At 64.0% G+C, this 15,297-nt stretch overlaps 1 protein-coding gene across 13 annotated transcripts in view; it reads left to right on the top strand.

The window, feature by feature from the left end:
• Positions 1-15,297, top strand: part of FBRSL1 (fibrosin like 1) — an 80,228-nt gene that overhangs the window by 58,234 nt on the left and 6,697 nt on the right. For 3 of the 13 annotated variants that reach the window (XM_037817301.1, XM_037817294.1, XM_037817292.1), the window contains 13 exons: positions 530-575; positions 1,663-2,023; positions 2,967-3,208; positions 3,706-4,157; positions 4,868-4,918; positions 5,114-5,209; positions 6,574-6,642; positions 6,829-6,858; positions 7,035-7,106; positions 8,616-8,871; positions 13,067-13,144; positions 13,309-13,392; positions 13,629-13,833. In XM_037817301.1, the coding sequence (XP_037673229.1) occupies positions 530-575; positions 1,663-2,023; positions 2,967-3,208; positions 3,706-4,157; positions 4,868-4,918; positions 5,114-5,209; positions 6,574-6,642; positions 6,829-6,858; positions 7,035-7,106; positions 8,616-8,871; positions 13,067-13,144; positions 13,309-13,392; positions 13,629-13,833 (2,042 nt within the window). The remainder of the gene's footprint in view (positions 1-529; positions 576-1,662; positions 2,024-2,966; positions 3,209-3,705; positions 4,158-4,867; positions 4,919-5,113; positions 5,210-6,573; positions 6,643-6,828; positions 6,859-7,034; positions 7,107-8,615; positions 8,872-13,066; positions 13,145-13,308; positions 13,393-13,628; positions 13,834-15,297) is intronic. The other 10 variants (XM_037817298.1, XM_037817293.1, XM_037817305.1 and 7 more) reach the window with 10 other exon arrangements.

The following is a 15,297-nucleotide window of genomic DNA, read 5'->3' as shown; positions in this document are numbered from 1 at the left end:
CCTTTGCCCTGGGCCTGCCCCACAGCCCCCTGGGTGCCAGCTGAGAAGCTGGCCTAAGGGTCACCGCCCAGGCACCCCTAAAATAGCCGTGTGGGCTTTCCCCATGCAACTACTGGAGTCCGCAGTGAGCATGCGTCCAGGGCCAACAGCACCGGCTGTGGTGTAGGGAGTGGTGGCCGTGCTGGGGGTGGCTTCTCCCAACTGTCAGCGCAGCTGGGAACGTGGGAACAGCTCCCGACCCACCATTGCCTCAAGCCCCTGGAGAGGCCGGAGGTGTTGGGGGTAGGAGGCCCCATGAAGTGCCCCTGCAGTCCTTGGCTCCCCGAGCCCTCCTGGCTGCTGGCCACTTGGAGCCCCGTTTCCTGACTTGTGGACGGTGGTGCCACGGAGCGGGGCGTGCACCGCACGGTGGGGGTGCGGGGAGGTGTCCCGGAGCTGCCCCCACCTGCTTCCTGGGCATTGGGCCTGGGTGGGTTGGGGGCTGGACCGCATGCCCCCTGGGGCCTCTCACCTCTGCTCTCTCTCACAGGCTTCCGTGGGCTCTGAGAAGCTCTTTGCCCCGGCAGCTGGCAGAGGTAAGCACGGCCTCTGCCTCCTGGCTTCACGGAGGCGGGTGGGGAAAGGACAACACCTGGGCCCTGGTCAGAGGGGGTGGGGTGCACAGGGGGAGGGCGTGGGCGGGCGTGCCTCCTGTGGGTGGGCGTGGGAGGATGTGCCTCCCGTGGGTGATGGCCACTCCCCGTGGGTCAGGCCCCCTGGACGCAGGGCCTGAGGCAGGCACTGGTGCTGGTGATTGGCTGAGGGCTTCCGGACCCCGCAGGCCGCTCTGGGGCAGCAATTTCCAAACTGGGGTCTCTGCCCGGCGGCGTCAGCACTGTTTAGCAGTGGCAGCGGACACATTTCCACCCCCCCCCCCGGTCTCGGAGCCACATTTGCTCCAGGCCCCTGTGGCCCTGGCACGTGCAGGTGCCCGAGCACCTAAGCTCGCATGGTCCCTGCTGTTAAGACGACTAAGTTTGGGCAGCCGTACGGGGTCCGCCTCTGCACTGGCCCCGGCCCCTTTGGAGCGCGCAGCAGCCTGTGGGCTGGGGGCTTACAGACAGCACCATCAGGGGCTCGAGGGGCGGTGTGGCCCTGCCTTCTACAAGAAGGGGCCACCGATGCCCTGCAGGCCCCTGGGCGTCTAGCTGTTGGGTTCCTGAGCCGCAGCCCTGCTTCCCTGAGACCCCACTGGAACCTTGGGTGGAAGGTTCAGGCCGGGCCTGGGGCCACAGCTACCTTCTCACGCCTTCCAGGCAGGGCCTTTCTTCACCTCGCAGCATTGGCAGACGAGAGGCACAGGGGCCTGGCAGCTGCTCGGGGGCACCCAGCGGAGGGCACCGAGGCAGCCTGGGGCCAGTAGGGTGGGGCGGCTACCCCAGGGCCGGGGCGCCGGGGAGGCTCCAGGTGGTGGTAGGCGCAGGGATCCCACCGGAGGCCGGCTCATGGCGTCGGCACGGAGCTCTGAGTGGGGAGGGTGGTGCCCTCCAGGGCCCCTGTGGCAGCAGCAGGGTCTCGGAGAAGCCCCAAGACTGCTGGGGCAGGGCCTGGGGGCGCCCCTGAGGGGTGCAGGGCGGGGAGCCCATCCCAGGTGCCGCCTTCTGATGCCGCCTCTCTCCACAGGCCCCGCGCTGGGCGAGAGGTGGGAGGCCAAGGCCGCAGTCGTGCCCAAGATCTCGGGGCTGGAGCGGAGCTGCGAGCTGAGCACTGAGACGCCCTTCCTGCTGGCCGTGCCCAGCCCTGTGGCTGTCCCCACAGCCACCACCAGCGCTGCTGCGGCGCCCTCCTCGCGCCCCCCGCCGGGCCCCCGGGCCAGCCCCCTGGTGAAGAAGGAGGCCCCGGCCCTGCCCCGCCTCAGCCCGCAGCCGCTGCCTCTGCCCGTGCCGCCCCAGCCCCGGATCCTGCTCCCCACCCACGGGCCTCTCTCCCTGGGCGCCTTCCCGGGCCACGGCCAGGTCACACCCAGCGGCTTGCACAGCCTCAGGTAGGCCGTCTGGAGCACCTGGGAGACCAGGGGCTGTCCATGGAGACCGGGGAGGGGGGCGTCCTGGGTCAGTGGGGGGCGTCAGCGGGCTGGGGGGTTGTCCGTGGGGGCCGGGGGTCATCCGTGGGGTCAGGGGTTGTCCGTGGGGCCGGGGGTCATCCACGGGGGCCAGGGGTCATCCGTGGGGTCAGGGGTTGTCCGTGGGGCCGGGGGTCATCCACGGGGGCCAGGGGTCATCCATGGGGTCGGGTTGTCCGTGGGGCCGGGGGTCATCTGCTGGGCCGGGGGTTGTCCACGGGGCTGGGGGTCATCTGCTGGGTGGGGGGTTGTCTGTGGAGTTGGGGGTCGTCCGCGGAGCTGGGGGTCATCTGCTGGGCTGGGGGTTGTCCGTGGGGACAAGCTTCATCTGCGGGGCCGGGGATCATCTTCTGGGTGGAGGATTGTCTGTGGGGTTGGGGGTTGTCCATGGGGGCTAGGGGTCATCTGCTGGGCCGGGGGTTGTCCACGGGGCCGGGGGTCATCTGCTGGGCCGGGGGTTGTCTGTGGGGACAAGGTTCATCTGTGGGGCCGGGGATCATCTGCTGGGTGGAGGGTTGTCTGTGGGGTTGGGGGTTGTCCATGGGGGCTGGGGGTCATCTGCTGGGCTGGGGGTCGTCCGCAGGGGACGGGGGTTGTCCGCAGGGGCCAGGGGTTGTCCGTGGGGGCTGAGGGTCATCTGCTGGGTGGGGGGTTGTCTGTGGGGGCTGGGAGTCATCTGCTGGGCTGGGGGTCGTCCACAGGGCCGGGGGTCATCTGCTGGGTGGAGGGTTGTCTGTGGGGTGGGGGGATGTCCATGGGGGCTGGGGGTCATCTGCTGGGCTGGGGGTTGTCCGCGGGGCCGGGGGTCATCTGCGGGGCCAGGGGTCGTCCGCCAGGCCGGCCGCGTGAACCCCGCTCCCCCCAGCAGGAGCAGCAGCACCAGCAGTAGCGCCAGCCTCGGCCTCTTGAAGCACGTGTCCCTGTCACCTCACAGGCCGGGCCCCACTCTGGCCCTGCCCAGCTCCAACCTCTCTACCTCGCACTTTGCGCTCCGGTCCCAGGCCCAGCACCAGCACCACGCGGTGGCCATGTTCGCTGCCCCCCCAGCGCTGCCCCCCACCCCCGCGCTCCCTGCCAACAGCCTGGCCATCCCGGGACACCCAGCTGGTAGGTCCCAGGCCCGAGGGTGTTGCTCCTCACCTGCAGCAGGACGGGCAGTGGGGCGGGGGCCCCGGGCAGGACTCGGCAGACCCGCGAGAGGCTACCCGGCCCCCTCACCAGCTGCCCAGAAGCCCCCGTGGCCTGGACCCCCGGGCCGGCCTTCCACAGGGGGTCCCAGCTGTGGGCGCTTCGTGCACGTGCACACACACTCACAGAGGAGCGCACACGTGCACGTGCAGACTCGTGGGGGCGGGAAGAGCCGCAGCAGGGTGTGGGGCGGGCGGCTCGGCCTGGAGCTCCGGGTGCGGTCTCTGCGCCTTCCCACGCGGCAGCAGGGCTCCCCTCCTTTCCCCGGGGCTCAGCTGGCTCAGTCACACAGTCTCGGCTGGCCGCTGGTCTGGGTGGCTGGGCAGGGCCCCCCGCTGGAACCCCCCTTTACGATCCCCCGGCGGGGGCGAGCAGGGCGGGCGGCCGCGGCTCACCGTGTTCTCTCTTGCCTTTAGATGCCAGCCTGTTGGTCTCATTCCACCAACCAATCATGTATTGCCAGCCTCCCTCGGGGATTCTGATTGGTACTTGGCCACAGGCACCCCTCTTCCCTCCACCCCCGAGTCCTCACGTGGCCAGCAGCCCCCCCGGCCTGGCCGGCCGAACCCGGGAGTGCCAGGTGACTATCCGCTTCGCCCCACCGGAGCCCACGGCCGACGTGCCTCTCCGTCTCTCTCTCTTTTCTCTCGTAGATCACGAGCTGCTCAGGCAAGAGCTGAACACGCGTTTTCTGGTCCAGAGCGCAGAGCGGCCAGGGGGCGCCCTGGGCGCGGGGGCTCTGCTGCGGGCGGAGTTCCACCAGCACCAGCACACACACCAGCACACACACCAGCACCAACACACATTCGCCCCCTTCCCCGCGGGGCTGCCCCCAACGCCGCTCGTGCCGCCCGCCGCGCCCCCGCCGGTGCGTAGGCCCCGGGCCACGCGGGGGACAGGTCAGAGGGGGCCCAGGCAGGCACACGCAGACGCACGCTTGTATACACGCGGGCTGGCAGGTGGGCTGCCCCCTTCTCTGTGGCCGCGCTGTCTGTCTCAGGCTGCTGCCCCTCTAGCCGCTGGGGGCGTCCGGTGGGGGCCCTGCCTCCCTCTGGGTCATGCCACGGCTGGTGGAGCTCAGGCCGGGTGGGAGGAGGGACCCAAAGGGACTCTGGATCCTTCACCATTGTCTGGGGCCTCTGAGGCCACATCTCCTAAGCTGAGCTGCCTTGCTGGGCAGGGTCACTGCCGCCCCTGCCCAGACGTTCCTTTGCTGCCCGCTGGCTTGTCAGGAGCCCGGGCGTGTTTGCGGCCATGGGCCGCCTCCTCTCTCAGCCACGTCAGTGCAGGCGGCTGTGCTCCCTCTTGCTCGGACGAGCCCCGTTCCCAGCTCTGGGGTGGGCCCGTGGGCTGGGAGCTCCACACCTGGTCCCTGAGCTGGAAGCCGGTGTGCAGCTGCTCGGGGCTGCGGAGCAGGGGTGCGGGAAGCCTGGGGGCAGCTGGCTGCAGGCTGCCGCCCTGGGGGGCCGGGAGCAGGCCCTAGCACGGCCTGGCCAGCTGGCAGTGTGGGTGTCCTGGGCCCATTGGGGGCATTGGGCGAGCTTGGAGAGGCCTCACGCCCCGTCTCTTCCCTTCCAGTTTGACAAGTGTGCTCCCAAGCTGGACAGCCCCTACTTCCGACATTCCAACGTGAGTGGGAGCTGGGTCCACATGCTCGGCCTGCCATTGACGGCTGTGTGCTGCCCTCTGTGTGGCAGGCCGGGCCACGGTGGGGAGAACAAGGCAGCCCATCTTGGCAAGGGCGCCTTGTTCTGGGGGCCCCTTGGGTGGGCGCAGCCTCCCAGCCCCCTGCCCCTGAGCCATGCTTCTCTCTTTCTCTTGCAGTTCTTCTCGTCCTACCCTCCTGCCCTGCCTGGCGTGCCCACGCTACTCCCACACCCAGGCCCCTTCGGCTCCCTGCAGGGTGCCTTCCAGCCCAAGGTACCCGCTGCCCCCAGCAGGAGCGGAGTCCCTGTGTGCCCACCGTGGGGTCGTGCGTGTCGTGAGTGGGTGGGGGCGGGGTGGGCACGTCTGGACCGGAATCACCCAGGGCGGGGACAGCGCACAGGGGAGAGCCAGGGCACCCGTGGGCCTGGCCAGGAGCCCCTGCCCTTGTCTCCCCGGCTGGGGAGCAGCCTGAGGCAGGTGCCACTTGCTTCCCTTCTGCTGGGAGCACCATGTCGCGGGGGAGGAACCGCGCAGGGGAGGGCCTGCAGGAAGCCGGGGTGGGGGTGTGCCCCTCAGCGAGCAGAGGGTCCCCTGCGCTGTCCTGGGTGAGCTGTTGCTCGTCCCTGCCCAGAGGGGTGACAGCGTGGGGGCCGACCTGCGGTGATTCGGCCCCAGACACAGGATCCGAGCTGCCGTGGCTTCCCGGGCCCAGCCGCCTCCCCCAGCCCCTACAGCGGCCCATAGCTCTGGGGCCTCAGCTCACCCTGGGAAGCTGGCTGGAGACGGGCCCCATGGCCCTCACAACACAGCCAGGGCCCCTCGGGCCCCGACGTAGGTCAGGCAGTGCCTGTCTTACGACCTGTGACGAGCACAGGGGTGTCTGCACCCTGGACTCAGTGGGATCACTGACCCCAGAAACCCTGGAAGCCCCGGGCACAGAGGGCCGGTGCATGAGGTGCTGCCTTAGCTCCCGGCTGTGAACCACCACGCAGCGGGCAGCCTGCAGCTGGGAGCACCTGGGGTTCCCGGGCTCTCCCGTCATGTGGCAGCATCCGCTCCCTTCTCTTCTAGTTTCTGACCACACCCCCACCCCGTGGCTTTCTCTCTAGAAGGCTCCGGTCACGGGGTTAAGGCCTGTGCTGAGGCGTTTCACTGAAACATCCTTCTCAGAAGGTCCACCTCATGGTGGGTTCACTCCCACAGGAAGGGAACCAAGACTGAGAACAGGTTGCTCGAGTCCTGGTGGACTCCCAGGAGCAGCAGGGCAGGCCTGGGGTCTGGGTGCGGCACCTGCCGCTTCTCCGGATGGAAGGAGCCAGGAGAGCTGAGTTGCTGCCACGGGGAAGTGCCAGCAGGCCCATCTGCACTGCACTGGGACCCCTCCTTTGCCTGGGACCCCATCTCTGTGCTCATCCCCAGGCCCCAGCACTGGGGGTGGGGTGCACCCCTCTCCCCTCTTGGCTATAGCCCCCGTGGCTCAGTGACACAGTGGCTCCCCGGCAAGGGCAGGCACGCCCCCTGGCGAGTCGGCACCGAGAGTCCCTCCGTCCCCTGCACTGGGGGACCCCAGGTGACGGTGGGGTGGGCTGGGCGCTGGCTGTGGCGGCTCCTGTGCACTCACCCCCTTCACCCCCCAGACATCAAACCCACTCGAGGTGACAGGCTGGACCAGTGCCGTGCACACCCTTCTCCAGAAAGCTCCTGGGGTAGGTGTGGCCCCAGCAGCCGCCCCCCACTTCTGGGCTCCTTCCCGGAAGGTGGAGATGGCCTTGGCGGTGTGGGGGCCTCAGCCCTCCCTGGCTGGCAGAAGCAGAAGGGCCTCGGCAGTGCACCCTCCCCCGACTCGGCCTGCTGCGGGCGGGTGTGTGACTCTCCTCCGTTTGTGCCCGCAGGTGTCGGACCCGTTCCGGACAGCAGCTAGGGTAGGTGGCTGTGTGTCTTTCATCCGGGAGAAGGAAATCCACAGCTGGGGCTGGGGGAAGGGTCTTGGGTATGTCCTGTCCGCCACTGGGTTCTCCTGACAGTAGCAATCGGGAAGGGCAGGGGAGAGGGGTGAGGGGCAGCCCCCTCGGCACCTGCCGTTTTCCCACTGTCGCAGAAACCAGGGAAGTGGTGCGCGGTGCACGTGCAGATAGCCTGGCAGATCCTCCACCACCAGCAGAAGATCAAGGTGAGGCCGCCCTGCCAGCGGGCCTGGGCGGGGCCTGAGTGGGGTGGGGCCTGAGAGTGGGGCGGGGCCTGGGTGGGGCAGGGCCTGGATGGGGTGGGGCCTGAGGGTGGGCGGGGCCTGGTGCAGGGAGGGGCCTGAGAGTGGGGCAGGGCCTGGGTGGGGCGGGGCCTGAGGGTGGGCAGGGCTTGGGTGGGGCGGGGCCTGGGTGGGTGGGGTCTGAGGGTGGGGAGGGGCCAAGGGAAGCCCCTGAGCATGGGGGCGGCCCTGGAAGGGGGCTCGCTCAAGTGTTCGCGTTGTTCTGGGTGGCCCAGTGGCGTCCTGTGAGAGGCCAGTGCAGAGCAGCCTGTTTCGGGCTGGTGTGTGAAGGGCACAGAGCTGGGGGTGGCCGCTGAGCCTGAGGATCAGGTGACCCACAGAAGAAGGCCTGGAGGGGCACCTCGAGCCCTTCCCTGGGGGTGAGGTGGGGAGGAGGCAGTCCAGGTCCCCGCTGGCTGGGCTGTGGCAGGGAGGACGCTGTGGCCGGGCCGGCAGCTGAGGGGGGTGAGCCTGCCCAGGTCCCACCCGGGTGCAGGGGGCCCCGTGGGCCTCCCACCTGGCAGCACTCGCCGAGCGCCTGCTGCGTGCTGGCCCTGCCCCCTCAGCACACCGACCGCAGCGGGTGGCTGGGATGGGCAAGTGCGGAGGCCCTGGGGCTGGGTTGCTGCAGGGAGTGGGCAGAGGGTCCACGGGCCAGGAGAGAGGCCTTGAGCACATGGGTTTCTTCCTAATCCCCTGGAGAAGCCACAGCTGTCGAAGTGTGGATGGCATGGAAGGAGAGGTCGATGAAGAGGGACTCGGATGTGGGGGTGTGAGTGCGATGGCGGGGTCCACGAGAAAGTAGGACGAAGGGGGTGGTTCCTGCCCGGTCACTGGGCACTCCCAGCCCAGGCTCCCCTCCCCGGGCCACAGCCTGGCCAGGCCCTGCTTCTGGAAGCCCAGACTGTGCTGTCCGGGACAGTGGCCACGGCCTGCGGGGGGCGATGGGGACTAAGCCGTTGAAGCAGGGCTGCTGCAGTTGACGAACAGGAATGTTTGTTTTGTTCAGTTTAATTTAAATTTTAATACTGACACAGGATCCATTGATTGAAAAATGCACGTCAGGAAAAGGTTGGGCACGTGTTTTAGTTTTCTGGGTTCCTTTAGCAAACATCATGAAATGGATTGGATTAAAAAAAATGGGAATTGACTAGATCCTGGTTTTGAGGCTGGTTGAAGTCCCAGGCAGGGCATCCTGAAGGCAATGCTTTCTCCCTGGAGCCCAGCATTCCGGGCCAGCTGGCGCTCAGCTTGTCGTGGCACACGGCAGCCTCTCCTGGCTCCCCCTTCCCTCCCGGGCTTGACTGCAGATCACACACCAGGTTGTAAAGATTAACATGCTAAGAAGTAAAGCATTTCATTGGTTGTTGTACTGTTTCTACACTGGACTGATGGCGATGGTTACCCTGAGTTAGATGCCTTGTGTTGTTACAGTTAATCTCACCCGTGGCTCTTTGGTACCTTCACGTGGCTGTAGACGGCGTCTGCGGCCCCACCCCGAGCCTGCAGCCCCTGCGGCCCGGGACCCCCGGGGGCGTGACCTACTCTGTCCCTCAGCAGATGCAGCTGGACCCCCACAAGCTGGAGGTGGGCGCAAAGCTGGACCTCTTCAGCCGGCCTCCAGCCCCAGGCGTGTTTGCCGGATTCCACTGCCCGCAGGACCTCGCCCGGCCCCTCTTCTGCAGCACTAGTAAGGCATAGTCAGCTGGGGGCCGCCTGCCCAGGGCTGTGGAGCGAGGGCTGCCCCGCCCACGGGAAGAGGCTCCTGGCTCGGGACCCCTTGCAGGTGGGGGGCCCTGAGCAGTGCTGGTGGGCCAGCACCCTGCCTTTTTCTTCTTGACTTCATTTGGGTCAGGGAGCAGGGATCGTGGATGCGGCGTCGTGTCCATTTTCTCGTACTATTGACAGTGGTGAGACAGAGGCAGCTCAGCTGCTGCCCCCAACCGCTCCCCAGAGCTGATCTGAGCCCCTGTGGGCTGGGGGCAGACTGGGAGGTCCGGAGGCCCACGGGGACTGCTTGTCACTCAGGATGCCACACCCAGCATCGTCTGGCCACCAGGCCTCGTGGCCTTGAGGGGTGTTGCTCACTGCCGCCAGCCTCGCCCTGGGAACCCCTTCTCGGGGGCTGGAGGCCGAACCCAGGCCTGACTGCTCTCCCTTCCCTGCTCCAAGCCCCCACCTCCGTCTGAGGAAGGGCCTGGCTCCTCCTCTGGGACGCTGCTCCGGGGTGCCCCACAGCCCCCCCAGTTCAGGGACTCGCTCGGCGGCCTCCCCGGTTACACAGCCATGAGTCCCTGGAGCAAAAGAGCCCAAAGCAGAATCACGAAGACAAAAGACAGGCGGGCCGAGTCCAGAGACGGGGCGCAGCTTCCGGAGGCCCCGCACAGGGCGGTGACGGCAACACGCCTGGAGCATCGCCAACCAGGGCCCTCCTCGGGCCTCCGTGTGCGGGTTCCAGCAGGGTTGGTCACGCTGGCTCCTCTGGCGCAGACTGCGGGTCCCAACCCTGGGAGGGCAGGTGCTCAGTGCAGGCCTCGCAGCGTGCTCGGTTGGCTGAGGCGCTCCAAGTCCAGGCACCTGCCCAGGGTGGTATGGCAGGTCCACATGCGAGCTCGCGTCTGCTCCCCGTGCTCGGCGTCCCCCGCGGCCCAGTGTCTCGTGGATGGCGTGGCCTGAGCTCCCCCTTCCTGCCTGCCAGGCCTCCGCCAGCACCCACTGCCCCCTCCTCTGCTGTAGGGTCTCTTCACACACGCTCCAGCGTGCTTTTGCTGGTCCCCGGGGCTGTCCTGACGGTTGTTGTGGCTTTTCCAGCCCCAGCCCCGATGGCCCGGCCCCCTCCCTTCCCCAGCCTGGGTGGTGGGTTCTTAGCTGGCCAAGCCCCTTGGAAATCAGAGGTCCTACCTCCAGCTGGATGCTGGCCCAGGCTCCGGCCTTCAGGCCTTTCCACACGGAGTTGAGCCTCGGCCGCCCCCATGCCCGGCCCCTCCCTGCCCAAACCAGGGGTCCTGGTGCCCGCCCAGCCAGGCCCAGGGCCGTGGTTCCCCGGCAGGCCCTCTCTCGCTGCTTCGTCGTGTGCGCCTGTCCACGTGTGCTCGGGCCCTGGCCACGGGGCCCTCCCCAACTGGACAGGCGTCGCCGCATCAGCCCCATCTCGCCCTTCTCTGCTCTCCGTGTAAATTTTACATCTGCTTGTCTCGTTCCACCAGGATGCTGCCGGGGGTTTACTGGAATTGGGTTGAAAATGTACTTGAAGTTGAGGGGAATCCACAGCTTTGGTGTCATCTTCTCACCCCTGGACACAGCGTCTCCCTTTGGCCCAGGCTTTTATGTCCGGGCCGTTCCCACGTGCTGGGCATTTCCTTTTGATTCTGGGATTGGCGTCTTCAATTCTCACTTTCTGGTGGGCTGTTCTTAGAAGATAGACGTGTAGAGGATGTATGTGTTGACTTGTTACTTTAGTAGTCTTAACTAAATCATTCCTTATTAGTGCAAGTAACTTGCCTGTTGTTCCCCTTTGCCAAAGCTGCCGTTATGCAAAACACCAGAAATGGATTGGCTTTTATAAAGGAGATTTATTTGGTTACAAATTTACAGTCCTAAGGCCATAAAAGTTCCAAACTAAGGCATCAACAAGAGGACACCTTCACTGAAGAACGGCCGATGGCGTCTGGGGCTCCTCTGTCGCTGGGAAGGCATGTGGCTGGCGTCTGCTGCTCCTTTCTTTGCTCTGGGTTGTGTGTGAAAATGGCTTCCTCCAAAATGTCTCTGGGCTTCTGTCTCTCTTAGCTCCATTCTCTCAGTCCTGTGCCTCCTTGCTTGTTCCCCCAGGGCGTTTCTCTCTAAGCACCTGGGGGTCCTCACTTCGCTCCTCCAGGGCAAACGCTGGGCTTCATCTCTTAGCTTAGCATCTCCAAATGTTTTTCTGTCTGCATCTCCAGTGAACTCATCAACACCCACCCTGCAAAGGGCGGGTCCGCATCTCCATGGAAATAACCCAAAGTTGGGTGGGTCACATCTCCATGGAAACAATCAAAAGGTTCCATCCCACAAGACTGGATTAAAAGATCAAGGTTCTCCAGGGGTCCCTGACCGTTTCAGGCTGGCACACCTGTGAATTCCTGTGCGTTTTCTGTGCATTTCCGTTGCTTTTGTACAGCATGTCTGCACATGAGGATGACTTTGTTTCTTTATTCCCAGCCACGTGGCCATTCCTTCCTTCTCTCTTCGCTGGCCAGTGCCCCCATCTGCTCCCCGTCAGAAGGGGGGGCTTCCGGCACCCCCTCACAGCGTGGCGTTTGCTGCAGGAATTTTGTGAATGCCTTTATCGGATTTCTTCTGCTCCTGGTTTGATCATCATTTTTACTACAACGGGTGTTGAGTTACCGAGTCCTTTTCTTGTATCTGTTAAGTTGATCATACTGTGTTTCTCCTTTGTACTTAATGTGTTCATTTTCACAAACTGACATTCTAATATCAGAAACCAATCTGGAAAGAAAAGCTCACATTCCTGGGAGAAAGTTACTTGGTCTTGATGTGTAGACTTTTTTTTAGTATTTCTGGAATCCCTTTTCTGTATTTTCTTCCCGATCCACTTTCCCGAGGGAGTCTGTCGTGTCCTGCCTGTACCGTCTGTGTCTCGTTTTGTCAGGAAGGGAATGTTTGCCTCCTTAAGTGAGTTGGGGAATTTTCCCATTTTTCTCTTCTCTTGAAGAATTTTCCTAAGACTGAGGTCATAATCGGAGCCCACATTTTAAGCTTCCTGGCCCATATTTTAAACTATTGGTTCTTTTTTCTTTTTTCGTATAGGGCTGTTTGCATTTTGTTTCTCCTCTCACAAGTGAAAACTCTAGGCCCGGGTAATTCTGAAGAACATCCGCTGTGCCTTCTCTTTCTTGTCCCCCTTGCATCTTATCAGAGGTTTGTCAGGTTTTATTAGCCTTTGAGAAGCAGTCTTTGACCTGGTGATCCTCGGTGCATTGCTGTCCCTTCTCCGCCTCTGTGCTGCTGTCCTTTGGCGCGTGAGCTCCTTAGCCCTTCGCCTGCTGGCTGTGCCCCCCTGTCTGTCTGGGGCACTGTTCTCCTAGCGCACAGGCCACGCTAGTCTCTAACTTCCACTTTCATTTCTTTGGCACACGAGTTAGGTAGTAGAAGTGGGGTTTTAACTTTATAGTTGCAAGCTTCGGGGAGACGGGAAACAGCGTTTCTGGCCAGCAGTGGGGTGCCTGCCTACAGCACACATGGCAGCCCATGGGGAGGGGGTCCCCCGAGACTAGGGCTGGGAGGGGGCCAGAGAGACGTAATTGACAGGAGCTCCTGCTGGTCCTGACAGAAACCCACCATCTGGAGTGAAGAAGGGCAGGTGCCCCCATGGAGGCTGGACGGGCCCTGTGGCCTGGGTCTGCCCCGAGTGGATGGGGAGGGGGGTGTCTGCTCCACCACGTGTGGCCATCAGGACAGAGAACCCAGCCCGTTGTCTCAAGCAGAAAGGTGCACTGTCAGCTCTGAGGGTCGCAGGGCTTCAGGAGCAGCTCAATCAAGGCTCTGTGCCCAGGGTCTCTGCTCTGGGCAGCAACTTGTGACCCATACCTCCCTCCTTGCTCCTGCCTTGGGGCTCCTGGACAGCCACACCCAGGGTCACACCTCCCGGGTGCAGGAAAGGAGGGCTCCCTTCCTAGCCATCTTAAGTTCTGCTTCTTGCTCTGCTTGGACAAGCCCGGTCATGTGCTTTGTGCAGCATTGGGGTGAGGACCCAGGAAGAAACTGGTGTGCCCTGCTCCACTCCCCAGTAAAGGCCCTGAAAGCCGCCCAGCCCCAAGCCTGCGGCTGTAGGGAGCCTGAGACCCTGCTCTCTTGGGCCCTGTGTCATTTGGACCCCACCCCACCAGGTGCTGCCCATCCCACCACCCACCCATTTGGACCCTCAGCCCATCACAGCAGCTTCCTGCCCACCGGTCATCTGGCAGGTAGGCGCTGCCCCCAAGGTCACTGCAGCCCTGCTGCTGTCCCCTGCAGACCTCGGGCTGGGCGGGAGCCACGGGGGGTGTGGGTAGAGTGGGGTGAGCCCTGGTGTGGAGGAGGCGGTGGAGCCCAGCAGGCCTGTGTTCTGAGTCCCTGGTTGCCCCCGCAGACTCCTTCAGCAGATCGAGCACCTTTGGGGCCCTCGGGAACCTGGGGAGCAGCGCCTTCGGAGGCCTGGGCAGCCACGCGCTGAGTGAGTGCCATCCCACGTGCACGGCTCGTCTCCCCTCCACACACATGTACACAGCCCCCGCAGCAGCCTTTGCTGCCCCCCACCCCCCGCAGAGGCCACCGTGGCCAATCGTGCAGGTGGTCGGGGTTCTGGGGGCTCCAGGCCCGGGTCAGAGGTCTTGCTGGTGCCCACTGGCCGGGGTCTTCCCCAGCAGCCCCTGTGGGGTGCACCTCAGGCACTGGGCCTTGCCTCTGCAGCTCCGGCCAGTGGCCTCTTCGCCCCCAAGGAGGCCGTGGTGCTGCACGGCCTGCCCAGCCCCCATGAAGGCTGGAACCGGCTGCACCGGGCCCCGCCCTCCTTCCCCACGCCGCCGCCGTGGCCCAAGCCCACAGATGCGGAGCGAGCCTTGGCCCTGACCAGCCATGACCGGGAGCCGGGCAAGGGCAAGGAGGAGCGAGAGCGGTGAGTGGGGGTCTCCCGGGCAGAGGGTGGGACCATTTCTGCCTTCTGTCCCTTATCCCAGCTGGGATGACTGGGCTGGCGGGACCCACTCCCCACAGGCACACACACACACTCCCGGCCCTCCTGGCACAGGAGGCTGGAGCCGGGGCAGGAGCTGGCCAGGCTGCACAGCAGCACACACACAGGCCCCAGGGCAGCAGCGGGCAGGGCAGGCCACTCAGGCTCGCCAGCCATGCCAAGGGTCTGGATGTGCTTCCCACACACTGGGGGGGCCTCTGGAGGGATCCGAGCAGGGGGTGAGGTCATCCGCAGCACAGCCCCCTCCCTGGCTGCCAGGGTTGGGGGGTGGGCTGGATCCCAGGAGGGCCACGGGGCAGCTGAGAGCTGAAGGGGCAGCTGGTTGTGTTGTAGAGGTGGGGGAGGTAGGGCAAGAAGCTCTGACGTCTCAGGGTGGTGTAGCCACCCAGGCAGGCAGTGCTCCCATAATGGGTTTGATGGCTGGGGTCTGGGGGCACCTCCTTGGGCCTGGCCCTGCCCTGGGCCCCACACGTCCCTGGGCTGGAGGTGGGGCCTGGGTCTGTCTGCTCCCAGGGGCTGGGCCAGGGCCGGACAGGGCAGCAGGGCCTGGGTCTGGGGGGCCTCGGCAGAGTTGTGGGTGGGGAGCTGGGCAGCCAAGAGCAGGGGTCTCATTTGCCTGTTGTGGGGGAGTGTTGGTGTTTGCGTGGCTATATGAAATCTGACATGTTTAAAACGTCAAAAATGCCCCCCCCAAAAAAAATAAAAAAATAAAAAAGGGGGCCTCAAACTAAATGAAGCAAATGTTGCCAAAATTGAAGGGAGAACTAGTTCAAATTAGCAAGTGGAGGTGTAATACACCAGCTTCAGTAGGGGCAGAACAGCCAGGGGAGGGTGTGGGCTGACGGGGACGCGCTGTAAGCCACCAGACCCCCAGCAAGAGAGGCCACTCGCTTCTGCAAGGAAGGCATGTGGCCCATGTCCCAGGGCAGGAGGCAAGTCTCAGGACGCTTGAAAATACGGGAAAGGAGAGTAACCCCAACCACAGTGCAGTACAGCTAGAGAGCAGTACTAGGAAGAAAGCTGGAAAATTCACAGATCGTGGAAGTGAAACAACACACTTGAACCTGTGGGCTAAAGAAGAATTACAAAGGAAATCAGGAAATACAGACGAATAAAAACAAAGACACAACATATGAAAACTTATGGGATGTGGTGAAGGCAGCGCTCAAAGGGAAATGTATAGTCACGAATGCCTGTATTTAAAAAGGAAGGAAGAGATAAAATGAGTAGCCTAGCTTCAGATTTTGAATAGGAAAAGAAGAGGAAAGTAATCCATGGTTTTGTTTTCGGAAGGAAATAAGATTAGAGCAGAGATAAATGAAATAAAGAATAGAAAAACAGTTGAGACTAAACAAAACAACAAATTGGTTCTTGGAAAAAAAATCA

The sequence above is a fragment of the Choloepus didactylus genome, chromosome 23, assembly GCF_015220235.1.
Source record: "Choloepus didactylus isolate mChoDid1 chromosome 23, mChoDid1.pri, whole genome shotgun sequence".
In the NCBI taxonomy this organism is placed as follows: Eukaryota; Metazoa; Chordata; class Mammalia; order Pilosa; family Megalonychidae; genus Choloepus; species Choloepus didactylus.
This window is presented reverse-complemented; position numbering and strand designations above follow the sequence as displayed.